At 42.3% G+C, this 17280-nt stretch overlaps 1 protein-coding gene across 1 annotated transcript; it reads left to right on the plus strand.

Annotated features, from left to right (window-relative positions):
• Positions 1-6107: 6107 nt before the first annotated feature.
• LOC126625654 (L-lactate dehydrogenase B-like) lies at positions 6108-16890 on the plus strand. Its single transcript, XM_050294681.1, has 2 exons — positions 6108-6845; positions 16195-16890. The coding sequence occupies exons 1-2, from the start codon at positions 6237-6239 to the stop codon at positions 16636-16638; spliced, it is 1053 nt and encodes a 350-aa protein (XP_050150638.1). The 5' UTR covers positions 6108-6236; the 3' UTR covers positions 16639-16890.
• The last annotated feature ends 390 nt before the right edge of the window (positions 16891-17280 follow it).

Here is a 17280-nt window from a genome sequence, read left to right on the forward strand (position 1 = left end):
TATCAAGTTCTTACATGACATGTATGTTCGAACTCTCTTTTGATCGTAGTTCAGTGTACTGGATTACTCTTTCGAGCACTTATGTGTTCGTCTTAGTGTCCAACACCAAATGACTTAAGACTAGTCATACTCACGCTTGAGTCGACATAACATACACTAACCTTAGCGGATTGTCAATGCCCAATTGGCAATCCTATAGCTAGGAACATTTTAGGAATGAACATAAGAGAAAGGTCTCGTTAATCTAACTTACTTAAATCACTTGTCTCTTAGATCAAATACATTCCTTGGATTCCCTTATTGCTTAAACACATGATACAATAAATAGTGATTAACAATAAGCTTTGCCCTTCATTAAACATATAAAAGTTTAATACAATAAGTATTCCAAAAGCTATTACATCAAATGATTGGCTTTGTGGGCATACTTCCAACACTATGTGGACTCATGCTCATATTTCTTCACCTTAACTAGATCGTAGATAGTCATCTCGGGCTTCACCCTATAAAACTATTCATGAAAAGCCATCTCCAATTGCCCCTAGTTAGCAATAGAATTGGGGGGCAATATAGATCCTTCTAATATTGGCTGGCAAGCCCTAGGCCCTACTTTCTCCTTTCCTCTTTCCTTCCTTTCCTCGAGTAAGGGAAATAAGGGAATGGCTAGTTCCTTCTCAGGGCTTGCCTCTCTAATCATCTCTCTAGCATAATTGTCTTTTGAAGTAGAATACCCCAGATCTAGTCTTCACTGCAAACTTTCTGTTAAGGAACATAATCCACTCACCTTTCCTCTTGTCTCCAGAGATATCTTCTCCATACTTTTCAACACTAGCACCATAGTGGTTTGTAAGTCTTCATTGGTCACTTTTCCTCCTGACTTCTCAGATGAAGTCAGGCTTCCCAGAATAGTTGGTCCTCGTAAGGAGGGGAAATCTTCTAGATGATCTGTCATTTCTGATCTTAGTAGACACTAGGGTGGCCCATATTTAGTATTCCATCTGAATGTTCGCTCATTCCTCTTCCTTCTTGGCATACAAGACTAATATATCCCACCGGGCATGCCAAAATTATGTTCGGGAAAAGATTTCTTTCGAGAAGGTCTCTGGACCTCAACACAACTCCCCAAGGGATTGGCACTTTGGATGTATATGCTTGGTAGTCAGGCTCTTGCTTGTCTTGTGTGCTGCAATAAGAGCTTGAAGTTAGTTCTGAAATGTGGCTTTTTGAGGCCTTAGGTGTAGGCCTTGAGGCTCGCAATCAGGTGGAAATGACTTGAATATATACTGAAAAGTGCATTAAGCAATAGATCTACTAATTTAAAGGACAAACTGTTAGAGTAAAATTGGCAGTTCCTAAACAAAAGGCCTGAGTCTGTAATCTTAGACTAATGCTTGTTTTCAGTTGTAATTATTTTAGTCTAAGTCTGTCTCACGTGCTCTCAATCACAAAATGGCAATTGTTTCAGAGACATTCACTCAGGTAAATTTGGCATGCATATGCATTCATATAGTCTAAGTCTATGTTAAATGGATTATTTAGTTTGGACTTCGCACATTCATTAGTTTCATATTTTAATTAAGATTTCATTATCTGAATTAAAAGCCCATGTCTTTTTAATTAGCCGCATATCCCTAGACTACTTGTTGATTTGTAGATTTGCACCTTTAGCATATTGATAATTCCTATTGGTTTTAATTTTTATCTCATAACATGTCATTCCAATCTTAAGGAATTTGAAATCAAGTTAAAGTCTTCTACTGCAGTCTATTTATAGATGCATTAGGTTAGGGTTTCTGGCGGCTGTCGTATTACAACATATATATGCATTGAAAGCAACCATTTATTTGCAGAGCATGCGTTAGGGTTTTAGAAGTGATCATCATATCATATCATATCATAATTCTTGTTTTGGTTGCTACAGCATGCGTTAGATCAGGGGTTGTTTTAATTGCCGCTTATGCATGAGTGAGGTTTTATTGAGATACACATGCTTTAAATTACAGATGCACCGAGAAGAGTTCAATGAGAAAAATAGCATGGATGCGGTTATGAATGCTTCATAGATGGTGTAGTCACTTCATGTTGCGTGAGCATATATGATTATATATTTGGTTCTTGTCGCATAGCTAGTCTAATACACACATAGGGCATTACAATTTAATCTTTACTTCAGTGTGCTAGTGTGAGAAAAACAGTTTTAGCCGTGTGATTTTAAAAGACAAAATTCAATTTTTCTTCACTGTTTTTATTCAGGCTTTAATCGAAATCAATTATGAAAATGTGCCTTGTGATTTTTGTAATTGGTTGATTTTCAAAAATCATTCCATCATACATATATTATGCATGATTGAGTTAGTATCTTGCAAAGTTCGAGGAGACAATGATTGACGGCCACGTTAGTGTCGTGCCACTTCCACTCGAAGGCTGAAGAAGATCGAGTAGCAAAGCGTGGAGACAAAACTGCCTACTAGTATGCGTGTCTAGTTGATGAGTTTTGTAAGTCTTTCTGTACTTATTTCTCTTAGTGTTTGTCCTGGCTTGGGAGCCCGAGGATTTTCCTAGTGGTGGGTTTTGCCTCGTTAAATTCTACATCCTGTGTGCACATTTTATTTATCTTTATAATTGCATATATGTAGGATAGTTTATATGTGATGTGAATGTGGATTTAATTTGAGAACTGAAAATTAAATTGAAAATTGAATTGGATTTTTAAATTGGAACCTATTCACCCCATCTAGGTTAAACTAGTACCCATCCTAGACCTTTCACAAACAAAGAGACTCGGGCAAGGTTGAACTTCTTGCAGCCACATCTTTTTGGTTTTACAAAGGTTGTAGACTAAAAGGGATGGATGCTAAACAAGTTTACACAAAAGGATCAATACTACAACATTGGCAATGGTAGCAGAGCTTTTATACTAGACAAAAGATAGTTTTTCTAAGGGAACTATTGCTAACAGGACTGAATCTGGGTTGATTTCAGCTTGAAGTGTATGAACTGGCTTGAGAGCAGAGTTTGTATGTTTGTTTGTTTAATTGGTTGAGTGTCCTTGTCTCTATTGTCTCTTCTTCCTTTTATAGGCGATTTGGCCCGAGGGTTATGGCTTTGTTTTTGCCCGAAAGCTTTCTAAGGGTAGTAAGTCATCATTTTTTTACTTGTAGTGCCACTAGATAGTGTTTTTGGTTGAAAGTAAGTTAGTCTCCATCACTTGTCACTTCAGTTATAGACATGTGGCTTATGTCTTGGCTAAGAAGGCTTCAGTTTGTCTCTAGGCTTAATGGTGAGCTTCGGGCAGAATCACCTTGTTTTAAAAATTTTGGGCTTTCGTTCATTCAAACCCAATATTCAAATATTGACCCAAACAATATACAATACTCTGAGTTTCATAGTTGTTAAATATTAATTTTGTATGTATGATCAAATAGCTAACGGTTAATAATTTCAACGTATCCAATACTCTAAATATCATTTTCTTTTTGCAAAATTTAGTCCTAAAAAACCTAAAGGGTAAATTACACTTTACCACCTCAAGTTTGGGGTCGATTTCAATTTCTTACAACATCTTTAAAACATTTCAATTTCATACCTCAAGTACTATTTTATTTCAATATAATAAATTTGTTACATTTTCCATCCATTGATCCATTAAGAGCTAACATGACTGCCACATTTATACCACGTGGCTGCCAAATGTGGGCCACGTGGCAAAAAAAGTAATTTTTTAATGGGTAAATTACATAGTAACCCCTCAGGTTTGAGGTCTTGCACAAACCTATACAACATCTTTAAAACATTTCACTTTCATACCTCACATACCATTTTATTTCAAAATAGTACGTCCGTTAGTTTTTTCATCCATTAATCTGTTAAGTGATGACGTGACTACCACATGGTTGCCAAATGTGTGCCATGTGACCAAAAAAAAAAATTTTTAGTTTTTTTTTTAAAAAAAAAAACCTAAATCTTCTAAAAAAAGTTAAAAAAAAAACTGAAATCATAACCCCGCCCTCGTACCCCCCCCCCACCCCACCCTAAAACCAGAAACCCAAAACACCCCCAAACCCGCGACCCTCCTTCCCCAGATCCCCATTCCTGCAACCAGTTCGTCTTCTCCCCGCACCCACACTCACCTTTCCTCCCCCTTTTCCTTCCCCTTCTCCTTCCCCCATATTCATCTTCTTCCCCCGAAACCCTTTCCTGCAACCTGAAAAAGAAAAAAACAACCCAATTCATCTTCCTACGCACCCGCGACTCTCCCTCCCCAGATCCCCATTCCTGCAACCAGTTCGTCTTCTCCTCGCACCCGCACTGACCCTCCCTCCCTCTTCTCCTTCCTCCATGTTCATCTTCTTCCCCCGAAACCCCTTCTTGCAACCCGAAAAAAAAAAAAAAACAACCCAGTTTGTCTTCCTCCGCACCCACACCCATCCCCGCACCCGATTCCACCTTACGAACCCGGTGATGGCGGTGTAGACGCGATTTGGTTTTTTTTTTCTTCCCTTTCTTTTTTGAGTTGCAGGGGGAATAAGAGATGAGCAGGGGGAGAAGGGGGGCTTGAGTGAGGTGGGTCGCGGGGTTGAGGGGCGCTACAGTGAGGTTGGTCGCAAAAAGAGGGTTGGGGGGAAGGATAATCACTGGGGGTGGGATGGGGGATCTGGGGAAGGCATAATCGTTTTGGGGGGGGGGGTGATGGGATTTGGATTTGGGTTTTTATTTTTTATTTATTTATTTATTTTTGGGTTGAAGATTCAGTTTAAAAAAAAAGTAAAATTTTTTTTTGCCACGTGGCACACATTTGGCAGCCACGTGGGACAAATGTGTCAGCCACGTCAGCATTTAACGGATTAATGGATGAAAAATCTAACGAATGTATTATATTGAAATAAAATAGTACTTGAGGTATGAAAGTGAAATGTTTTAAGGATGTTGTAATAGACCTCAAACCTGATGGGTTACTATGTAATTTACCCTTTTTTATTTTTTTTTATTTTTAAAAAAAAAAACCTTAATCTTCTCAACAAAAACAAAAAACAAAAAAACAAAAAGCAAACAACAACTAAAAACGCACAACCCACCCCCCGCCTCCCCCGCAACCCCTCCCCACCCCTCTTCTCCCTCCCGAGCCTCCCAACCACCTCCCTCTCCTCTCTTCACCCCCGATTTCGACTCTTCCCCCAAACCTCCTTCAATTTCAAAAACGTCAGACGAATTGCAGATCCCGGTAGTGAGATCGCAGGGCCTTGGCAACCCAGTTGACGACCATGATGTCATCACAGACGGGGAGGACCAATACTTTCACCATGCTCATGTGCCATGGGTGCACAGTATAGGCGCTAAGGTCATCTTTGGAGTTGTAGCGGATGTGGAAGAGGTGGGTGAAGGCGAAGGGCGAGGATCGAGTGAGGATGATCTGGGAGGCGGTGAGGTTGAGAAAGGTGAAGAGAGGGATGGCCATGATGTCGTTGCAGACAGGGATGACCGATTCTTTCACCACGCTCATGTGCCCCGGGTGCACAATATAGGTGCTGAGGTCGTCTTGAAGTTGTAGCAGCTGTAGAAGAGGTGGGTGAAGGCAAAGGGCGAGGATCGGGGAGGCGGTGAGGTGGAGTGTGAGGTTGAGAGAGGTGTGGAGAGGGAGGTGGTTGGGAAGGCTCGGGAAGGAGAAAAGGGGTGGGGAGGGGTTGCAGGGGAGGTGGGGGTGGGTTCTACGTTTTCATTTTTTCTTTTTTTTTTCCTTTTTTTTGAGAAGATTTAGGTTTTTTTTTTAGAAAATTAAATATTTTTTTTGCCACATAACACACATTTGGCAGCCAAGTGATACAAATGTAGCAGTCACGTAAGCTCTTAATGAATAAATGGATGAAAAATATAGGAGATATATTATATTAAAATAAAATAGTACTTGAGATATAAAATTGAAATATTTTAAAGATGTTATAAGAAATCAAAATCGACCTGACTTGAAGTAGTAATGTGTAATTCACCCAAACCTAAAAAATAAGAAACAACTGCCCAAAACAGCTTTGTATTTTGCTTGTTTTGTCCTTTTAGTTCGACTTTGCCCATAGTTTTCATTGGTCAACAAATACAAAAGCAAAGTCTTGACGGTCAATTCACAGCATTGACCCAAAACATCCTCCGCACTCAACTGCTCTCTTCGACACACTCATATCAAATCCTCCACAAACCCTCCTTCTCTGTAAACCGCCATAAACCCACAAAAATCAACCTCCACAATGCATAAAACTCCTTCAGGCTCCAGGCTGGGCGCCGGTGACCTCGACCTCACCCAGGCCTTCTTCAAGCCCATCTCCAATGCCGCCGCTCCCTCCCTCACCAAACGCCACACCAAGATCTCCGTCATCGGCGCCGGCAACGTCGGCATGGCCATCGCCCAGACCATCCTCACCCAAGACCTCACCGACGAGCTCGTCCTCGTCGACGCCAAGTCCGACAAGCTCCGCGGCGAGATGCTCGACCTCCAGCACGCCGCCGCCTTCCTCCCGCGCACCAAGATCATCGCTGACGTCGACTACGCCGTCACCGTCGGATCCGACCTCTGCATAGTCACCGCCGGCGCCCGACAGATCGTTGGCGAGTCCAGGCTCAATCTCCTCCACCGCAACGTCGCTCTCTTTCGGAACATTATCCCGCCGCTAGCAAAGCATTCGCCAGAGACGATCTTGATGATCGTGTCCAACCCGGTTGATGTCTTGACTTACGTGGCCTGGAAGTTGTCCGGATTCCCCAGCAATAGGGTTGTCGGTACGGGTACCAACCTGGATTCGTCCCGGTTTCGGTTCCTCATCGCCGATCACCTCGATGTCAATGCTCAGGATGTGCAGGTGATTTTTGCTTTGCGGGCATTTTTGCTACTTCATCACATTGCAATGCAAATGCTTGTTAATTTTTATGTGGTTTTTGACAGTACTGATATTTTATAGATATTTCATATTTCTGTGTTTTTTTTCTCGGTATTTTTGTAGCACGGATATATTAGATACGACATTAATTTGAATTATTGATATTGTCTTTTACTAAGGTATGCTATTTAACCCCTTAAATTATTATCCAGTTGAAATTGATCCTCTTAATTATTTTTTTGGTAAATTAACTTTCTGAAATATTTGAAATTAGTCGATTAATCCCTTCTGGGTAGATTCTTCCCACTACTTGTTCAAATTCAAGAGAAAATTAGTATTTTGATCATCAATTCTTACTTATCAACTGTAACCAATAAAATTATGACATATGGACACAAAGTAATATGTAATGACAATGTAAAGCGGTCCATTATGTAAATGTTTGGTTTTATTTTATGTTTTCTTATTATGTTATATGTTTTACACATTATTTTGTGTTCATGCATCATAATTTTACATTTATCATAATTTTATTGGTGGTTATTGTTGACAAGTAAGAATTGATGATGAAATGACTAATTTGCCTTTGAATTTGATGAAATTATGGACAAAATCTAATGTTAAGGGATTAATTGACTGATTTTAAATAGTTTAGTGGGTTAATCTACTAAAAAAAATAGCTTAGAGGATCAATTTTAAGTGGGATAATAATTTAGAGGTTAAACCGCAGTTTACCCCTTTTACTACATGTGACTGCAAGTTTCAAGTTATATATCTTACTGTAGATATTTGTGTAATTTGCAGATATTTGTGTTGATATTTCATATATACACATATATATATATGTATGTGCGTGTATATATATATATGTATGTATGTATGTATATATTATTTTTGTAATTTCAAAGAACGAAAGTTCGGTTGATGTTTGGATTGATATTTCGGTTGATATATATATATATATATATATATATATGTATATATATATATGTATATATATATATATATATGTATGTATGTATGTATGTATATATTATTTTTGTAATTTCAAAGAACGAAAGTTCAGTTGATGTTTGGATTGATATTTTGGTTGATATTTCGGTATATTTAGACCCTCATGATTTTGAAGATTGGATATTTGATGTGGATGCAAATTTCTTCCTCCTTGGTCTTGGACAATTTTGCACCTACAAAACAATTAACACCTTAGGTTAAGGCCAAGAGCCTTACGCGCCCACGATGATAGGGGGGTTTGGCTGAAGAACCTCCGATGCCAAAGTTAGAATTTAGAGAGAGTGTTTAGAGAATTTTGGGATTTTTGCCAAAGTGTTGAAATTGCTTTTTGGTGGAAATGGGAGCCCATATATAGGGATAGGAGGTGGCCGACCTAGCTAGGGTTTTTGGGTTGAATTTAGGTTTAATTAGGGTAATTAAAAAAGGAAAATATGGTAGAAAAGGTAGAAAACATGGAGGATGGCCGGCCATGTGGTGTTTTATGGGTCAAAGGGATCACTTAATTGACAATTTAAGGGATTAAATAGGCAATTAACCCCTTAATTGGCCATTTATCATGATTTTAGAAGGAAGGTTTTAGAAGTTATGGAAAGAATAAAATAAATAGCTAATTGATTAGCTAAAAGAGGGAAAAAGAGGTAAGAAATATATGGAATGAAATAGGTTTTAAGTTGATACCTATTTTGGGCACTTTTGACTTGGTTTAAGGATGATTGCCCGCTACTCGCGTGTAGGAATCCCAGTATGCCTCAAGGGTATTTTTGTCCTCTTTTACCCAAGATTCCATGAGTTGCCTTGTGATTATTTTTGACTCCACAAATGCCTCCACACCTGTTGGGCTGCTCGCAAGAAAGGGCAGCAGGTGTAGAGATCTTTTTGCTTTAGGAAACTTAAGACTGCTTCCTATTTTGATGTTGATTATCTCTTTAATAGGAAATTAGATCATTCTAGGAAAGGGAAATTATAAATTTCTCTCAAAGCCTATTTAAGTCCACCTTAAGTGAGTTATTAAATCAACTTTGGAGAGAGATTTATTCTACCCTACAAGAGAGAGATATCTTAGAGGATATTTGTTCCCCCTCCTCTAGCAATCTTCTACATCTTGTCCGTGCAAAGGACCGTCTTTCATTGCTTTCTTCATCTTTTTCGTGCCGCACTGATGCTGGAATGTTGGGTTGAACTCCCATGTTGGGTACCACAAATGGCGTTGGCTACTTTAACTTTCTTCGTCAGGAGAAACGTGGGCTGCTCCCAAAAAAAGAGGTGAATAGGATCAAGGTGGATGCATTGGCTCGTCCAATCACTGTTGTGGATCCTACTACAAGTGAATATGGGAAAAGTGATCTTCCCTGCCTGTTCAAGAGATGCCGGCTGAGAAAAAACGAAAGACTTCTTTCGCTGCTCGTGCGGGCTCGCCGACTGCCTCCAAGCTTATGATTGACTTGACTTTTTCCAAAGGGATGAAAAATGAGGCTGCTAGATCTAAGCATGTGGCGCCTGCCATGTCAAGAATGGCTAGTATGATTGCTGATAGGATTGTTCGGCATAAAGGTCCTGTCATGCCCCTAGTGCCAAATTTTGTACCAAGACATATGTTGGGAGCTAAGTCCGGTTCACCTTTGGAGAGGCTTGCTATTATGAAAAACGATAAGGTGGACTCTGCTGCTAAAGTGGCGCCAAGGCCCATTCCTTATGCTGCTGAGATTGATTCACCTACTGGGAATGAGGAGACTGCTCGCGTAGGCAGCTGTGAGAAATCCACTAAGCCTGCTTCTGGTGAGGCTTCTGAATCTATGTGCTTTTGAAACCAGATCTCTTGAAAACATGGACGCTTATGCCAAGTTTGTTGATGGCGTCATAAAGGTTGTTTGCCCAAGCTCATTTGCGAAGCATACGACCCAATATAGAATGATTGTTCTGCTTGTTATGATGCAGATATAGCAAGGCTGCTAAGGAGATGGCAAATACTATGGAAGATTCTGAGCTCGTTGCTTTGAAGGGGTCTAATATTTCTGCCCCCACTTCTTTGCAACTTGAGACCGCTCGCCAAGAGATTGTTGACTTGAAGACTAGGCTTGACGTGATCCAAGTTAAGCATGAAAGTACAGAAAAGGAGATTGAATGTTACAATACCTGAGATTCAAGATCTTGAGTTTGCAGTTTCTAAGCTTCGTTTCGCTGCTTATGCAAAGGATGAAAAGTTGATTGCTGCCTATGCTAAGAAGGGAGTGGATGATCTGCAGCGCGTTCGTGTTAGTCTGCTTGAGAAGAAATGAGCAGTTGAAGGGTGAGAAGGATGGGCTTAAGGTTTCAAGACCTTATCTATTTCTCCGGAATACTTGCTTGCTTTTACTTTTGAGGCTTCCATTGGTGAAGTAGTTGGAGAAGTTAGTGCCCAGGCTGGGGCAGCCGGGGGTGAAGCGTCAGATGATGCCGCTGCTAAGAGCGTTACGGCTGCTGAAGGTGTGGCGACCGAGTAGTCGTGGGATGTCCAAGCTGCTGTAGTGTAGTATTCTAGGTAGCGTTTATGATTTTCTTTGTTTTTCCTTGTAGCTTTTGTTTTGCTTGAACTCTTTCAGCTTTTGCTAGTTGTTTATAAACATGTTTTCTTTCGGTTTTCTTCATCTTCGCTTATTTCATGCCTTAAGCTTTACATTTGATAGACCAGTGGAAGGCATGCTACTTTTTTATAAGTAGACAAGCTCGCGTAGCCTATGCAGTCGTAGGTGTTGGTGTAGAACTTTACAAAGTTGTTAGCTATAGGGTTGGCAGCCGGATGCCTTACTTACAGAAGCAGACAAGTCCGCGTAACCACTAGGCTGTTAACCTTGACTTTCTTCAATTCCGTAGGTTGCGTAGCAAGTATCACAACACTTTAGGACTTGGTGTAAGTTGTTCCACGCTTGGTAAAGGTGAAGCTTATCGACTATGTAGCATGCCGGCAGTGGATAAAACTTCGTATATGCGCGCTAGCTTGTTTAACCTTTCACAAGAATGTGCAGTTGTATAAGTCTAGCGCGACTTTACTGCTAAAAAGGCAAGCCGTAGGCAGTCTTCCAGAATCCGTAGGCTACCTTAGTGCACTCGGTAGCAGTTTTAGAGTTCCAGGGCAGTTGTCTATAGGGCATACTGCGTAATGTGCCCCCTCCGTCTCTAGGGCCCGGTTCCCCGCGGATTAGGCCAAAAGACCCAAAATCCTTCAGTTAGCTAAGCCTTGAAAAAGACCATTGTGGCTAATTCTAGGAATCCCGGCACAAGCCATCGTGCATTTAGTTATACTAGGGCAGCCAGGCTCATCCACGTCTGGATATTCAGAGTGTAAAGTTTATCCTCTCGTCTTGGAGAGCTAACCCATATGGGTGTCGGATAATTGGTTTACCCTCTTGCACTGGAGAGCATGGTTGGTCCCTCGGGGGGCGCAATTCTTGCTATGGTCCCTAAGAAGGGCGCGGTCTTCTTTTGAAGTGCCGGAGTGATTAGTTGTTGTAAGCATGTAGCCAAGCCAAGTTGTGATTAATTCTGAATTCCTTATTGAAAAACGAGTGAAATGAACGAGAACTTAGCTGTAAGGTAGGAACTGCATAACAACTGGATAGTCCTCGACTTATGAGGTGGTGCCCGTCGAGCTTCTTGAGTCTTCGGGCTTTGATATAGTGGGAGGTCACACATGGTACTTCTTCAGATTGGCGCTCCATTACTTTTCGATCTTTTTATGGTTTCATGGTGGCGAGGGTGTAATTACTCTTGCCGCCTTTTCTGCTGATCTTGTACGGACCTTCCCATATGAGATCCATATTTTTGGAGCCTTCTTTGTGGGCAATGATGAAGGCTTTTCTTAGGACTAGATCTTTGGGCTGGAACTGCCAGATGTTGGCCTTTTTGTTGTAGCTGGAAAGGAACTACTGCTGGTAAGCTGCAATGCGGGTGATAGTCTGCTCGTATTTCTCCTTTGCCAGATTTAAGCTTGTGGCCATCTCTTTTCGGTTACTTGTCTGTTGGTGGTGCGATATGCCCATAGACATCCAGGGAGTTCGTCTGGCCATTTTCTTTTCTTACTGGTGGGGGATTTCTTGTGGCAGTTGAAGATCATCTTGGTGGATACTTTGGCCTGCTTATTGCCTTGAGAATATCTTGGCGTAGACATGTGCTGCTTGATGCCATATTTTTTGAAGAACTTTGCCAAATCTTTGCCCACGAATTGCGGGCCGTTGTTGGTGACGATGGATTAAGGGATGCCAAATCGGTAAATGATGTTCCTCTATATGAAGCGCTCTATGTCTGTATGAATCGTGGTCGTCATGGGCTCTGCTTCTACCTATTTGGTGAAGTAGTCGGTTGCCACGATCATCATACCTTTGCCCCTAGTAGTCTGATTGGTGATTAGCTGGGAATCAGAATGAATTGAAAGCTTTTTCACCGCCAAGTCTTTTGTCATTCAAAGGCCTGCTAGTGGGGCTTCGTACTCTGCTTCGTTGTTAGATGCTTTGAAACCTAGAATGATCGTCTATTCGGGCATCGAACCGCCTAGGGTGACAAGAGATGCTTTGAAACCTAGAATGATCGTCTGTTCGGGCATCGAACCGCCTGGGGTGACAAGGACCACGTCTGCTCTGAACCTTTGTAGTTGGATGCACTGTTGACATGCAAATGCCAAAAGTCTTCATCGGGTGGAGCAAGCGCGGCTGAAGTGTGCTTAGCTACCTTCGGGGTGTCATTGGGCCGCTCTGTTACGTTGTTAAGGCTAGGCGTGAAGGCATGATAGGGAGCCATGGAACTAGGGCTATGTTACATGTGGCAGGAGATGCTCAACTGCCAGTATTAGGCCACTCTAGAGCTGAATAATAGAGTAAGGGTCGGCTAGGGCTATGTGACACGCAGCAGGAGGTAGTGTTCAACTGTCGGTACATGTTGCTCTTATGTAGAATCTTCTGGGGCGACGAGGATAAAACTTGCTTATGAGTGTTTCTTCCAGTGTTCGTCTGCCCTTGGCGTGTCTTTTGGGTCGAGTTGTTGCGTTCGTCAGAAAACTTTGCATCTGCCAAGGTCTATGCCTTTATTGTCGTGCATCTGGATTCATCGGAATAGTGCTTCATGATGATGACTGCGTGCGAGGAGAGATTTCAGGTTACAACAAATATTGCCAAAGTTAACTTTTGAATTTCTAATAGCATCGATGAGAGCTTTTAAACTGTAGAATACAGGTAGTAGGGCCCCCAACTCTTCTCACATGATGATAGAGCTTATTGTTGCTCTAGATACCGTCAAACACGTGAATAAGTCCTCTGCTTCTTCCGGTTTGGATAGTATGGATGTGACGTTGGGTACTTCTTCAAGTTTTTTAATATGCATTGGCGAGCCTCGTCCCAAAGTGCATGCTTCTCTGCCAAAGCGAAAGAGTCTGCCAGAGTTAGATCTTCTTTCATTATCATTTTTTCGAAGAGTAGGTGGTTTGCTGGAAGTCCTTTTTGGAAGGCTGCTCTAGCTATCGAGTCGTTACATCCGACTATTTTTGCCTTCTATGCTTTGAACCTTCTCACATAGCCGGGAAGAGACTCTTTTGGGTTTTTCTTAACGTCGAACAAATGGTCGGACTTCTTTTTGATCGAGCGATAGGATGAATATTCTTTGCTGAAAACCAAAGAAAGTTCGTCAAAATTCCTGATAGATTGTGGCGACAGGGTGTAGAACCAATCTTACGCCTCGCCTTGTAGAGTGGTGGCGAATATCTTGCACATGAGACCATCGTTGTTTCGATAAAGGATCATTGCGCTTCGGTAGTGCTTTAAGTGTCTCGCCGGATCTTCATCCCCTTTAAAAGATGTGAAATGTGGCATGCTGAACTAGCGTGGAGGCTCTGCCTGCTCAATCTCGTTCGTGAAGGGTGACCTGCTTATGTTGGTCATGTTCCGTCGTAGTGCCTCGTCGATGACCTCGTTGCGTTGGAAATCATGCAATCGCTTAGTCAAGAATCTCTTTACTTCTTCCTGAATTTGCCTTTGTTAGGGTAGCGGAGCTTTCGGTTACCCCCAGCCATAACTTGCTGGTCTAGGCTGTTTTTCCATGTGTTTGGCTCATCTATGCCACAGATGCAATGCATGTGGTGTGTTCCTAGCAGGCGAGCGAGTTCTTCACAGGCTGCTGGTTGAACTTGAGCTGGATTGAGTGACTGCTTCTCTCCGTCCATCGTGCTGCCTACTCTGATGTGAGGTGGAGGATGCTCCTTGCAGGCTTAGCTGCAAATGAACACTTTGCCCGGAAGGTTACTCATGTTGACTATCGGAGTATGACCCCAACCGTGAATGTATGCTCATCCATGGGCCTAGTCTAGAGTGCACGCTCCTTCGTGCGCTAAGACGAGAGTATACGCTATCTCGGGGGCCCAATCGGAAATGTACACTGCCCGAACGTTTGGCTCGTGGCTGGTCGAGTGGCTACTTGCCGGGACACTGCTGGAAAGGTTCGTCTGCCCTTGTCCTACTTCGGGATATCTCGTTCGGGGCACGTTGGATCCCGATACGTTGCAAAAGTTGATTCACCAAGGTTGTCTGTTGTGCAAGGGCGTTTGTCAACTCTATGACTTGTCGAGACAAGTGTTGTTCGCCATTTGGATTGGAAGAGCTTGGAAGGAATGCGCCTCCTTGGGCAGTGGAAAGGTAATGGACTCCGGGCGCGAGATTTGAGTTGGGAAATGTCAAATTCGCTAAAAAATGTGGTGAGAATGCCCTCGGCTCGATGGTAGGTCCGGATGGTTGAGATAGTCTTGGGCCGACTTGGGCTGCTTGGAAAACCATGGGAGTAGGCTGGGCTTTGAGAATGGGCTGCTCGACTGGAGCAGGCTGAGCCACGGGAGTGGGTTGCTCGTCGGGAGCAGACTGTGTCACGAGAGCAGGCTGCTCGGCATGAGCAGGTTGGGCCGTGAGAGTGGGCTGCTCGACGGGAGCAGGCTGGGCCATGGGAGTGGGCTGCTCAACGAAAGCAGGCTGGACCACGGGAGTGGGCTGTTTGTCGGGAGCAAGCTGGGTCACGAGAGCAGGCTGCTCAGCAGGAGCAGGCTTGGCCGTGAGAGCAGGTTGCTCGACGGGAGCAGGTTGGGCCACAGGAGTGGGCTGCTCGACGGAAGCAGGCTGCTTAGTATGTGATGCATGCGAATGCGAGGCTTGGGCTCGGGCCTGTGCAAACTTGGATGACACAACTTGGGCAGTGGCCTTGGTGCCATGAGCCTTGGATGGCACGGCTCGGGCCGTGGTGAAGGCACCATGGATCTCGCCACAGGTGGCTACCGAGGTAGCCACCGCGGTGGTTCCCGTGGTGGAAACTCGTGGTGGTGGTGCTGCTCCACTTATTGTCGCATTTAGCCTCACGGATCTCCGCAATCCCATTTCTTGAACATTAGAATTTTCACTTGTGGAATTTTCTAAATTTCTAGCCATTATATTTTGCTTATACATTTTATCAAAGAACCTTTGCAAGTGAAAAATTCTAATAATAAGAATGTATGAAAAATATTCAAAGGGACTAGAAAATAAAGAAAAAACATTTTTGTGTGAGAGTCTTCTACGAGTATGGATTTCAACTCTCAATGAAAGCACCAATTTATGGATGCAAATTTCTTCCTCCTTGATCTTGGACAATTTTGCAGCTACAAAACAATTAACACCTTAGGTTAAGGTCAAGAGCCTCACGCGCCCACGATGAATGGGGAGGCTTTGGCCGAAGAACCTCCGATGCCAAAGTTAGAATTTAGAGAGAATGAGTGTTTAGAGAATTTTGGGATTTTTGCCAAAGTGTTGGAATTGTTTTTTGGTGGAAATGTGAGCCTATATATAGGGATAGGAGGTGGCCGGCCTAGCTAGGGTTTTTGGGTTGAATTTAGGTTTAATTAGGGTAATTAAAAAGGGAAAATATGGTAGAAAAGGTAGAAAACATAGAGGATGGCCGGCCATGTGGTGTTTTATGGGTCAAAGGGATCACTTAATTAACAATTTAAGGGATTAAATAGGCAATTAACCCCTTAATTGGCCATTTATCATGATTTTTAGAAGGAAGGTTTTAGAAGTTATGGAAAGAATAAAATAAATAGCTAATTGATTAGCTAAAAGAGGAAAAAAGAGGTAAGAAATATATGGAATGAAATAGGTTTTAAGTTGATACCTATTTTGGGCACTTTTGACTTGGTTTAGGGATGATTGCTCGCTGCTCGCGCGTAGAAATCCTAGTATGCCTCAAGGGTATTTTTGTCCTCTTTTACCCAAGATTCCACGTGTTGCCTTGTGATTATTTTTTGCTACACATTTGATACATTGCTTATGAATTGTAGGCTTACATTGTTGGGGAGCATGGTGACAGCTCGGTGGCATTGTGGTCGAGCATTAGTGTCGGGGGAGTGCCGGTGTTGAGTTTCTTAGAAAAGCAACAAATAGCATACGAGAAAGAGACGCTAGAGAGCATTCACAAGGCGGTTATAGACAGTGCCTATGAGGTGATAAGTCTGAAAGGGTATACTTCCTGGGCAATTGGGTACTCGGCAGCTGCGCTAGCTAAGAGCATACTGAGAGATCAGAGGAAGATTCACCCGGTTTCCGTGCTTGCAAAGGGGTTCTATGGGGTGGATGGTGGAGACGTGTTCTTGAGCTTGCCTGCCCAGCTTGGGAGGGGTGGGGTGTTGGGGGTTACCAACGTGCATTTGACCGATGAGGAGGAACAAAAGTTGAGAGATTCTGCTAATACCATTTTGGATTTGCAGGGTCAGTTGGGACTCTGAACTTGATTGGAAGAATTTCTTTGTTCGGTTTGAAGGGAAGAGTTGTCCAAGTTTTGTAAGGTCGCTCGCTAATATGAAACATGCTCATGACGTATCAAAACAAATTAAAGAAACGAACCATGTGTTGGTTTAGGTTTTGGCTTTTGCTGTGCTTCTTATGTTGTAATGAATGATGCAGTTGTATTATGTTCTTGCTGAACTGAGATTAGAAGCTACCTTTCGATCTAATTAATAAATCCAGGTTGAACAACATACCATATTACTCAAGACTTCAGCATATCATAGTGGTTATCCTGGTGAATGCTCTCAAGGCATTAAGGGAAATATATTTTCTTAAACTATAAAGTCAAAGTTATGTAAATCATATTAATAACGGAATTGTGAATACCATAAGGGTTAGACCAGGTTGATGAAAGCAATTGTGTATGCTCCCAATAAATTTAGATGAAATGATGATTAGCTTGGACTTACCCAAATACCCACTGAAACACGGGCCGGTTGTTGTCTTGTTTAATGGGCCTTTGAGGCTTTCATTATTATATCAAAATGGGCTTTTGAGTTTTAACTTAGAGAAATACCTCAAAATGAGACCATTTTTTAATCTTTGAGTAGAAATAGAACATTTCGAATATACACATGGTA

This window comes from Malus sylvestris, chromosome 6 (genome assembly GCF_916048215.2).
Source record: "Malus sylvestris chromosome 6, drMalSylv7.2, whole genome shotgun sequence".
In the NCBI taxonomy this organism is placed as follows: domain Eukaryota; kingdom Viridiplantae; phylum Streptophyta; class Magnoliopsida; order Rosales; family Rosaceae; genus Malus; species Malus sylvestris.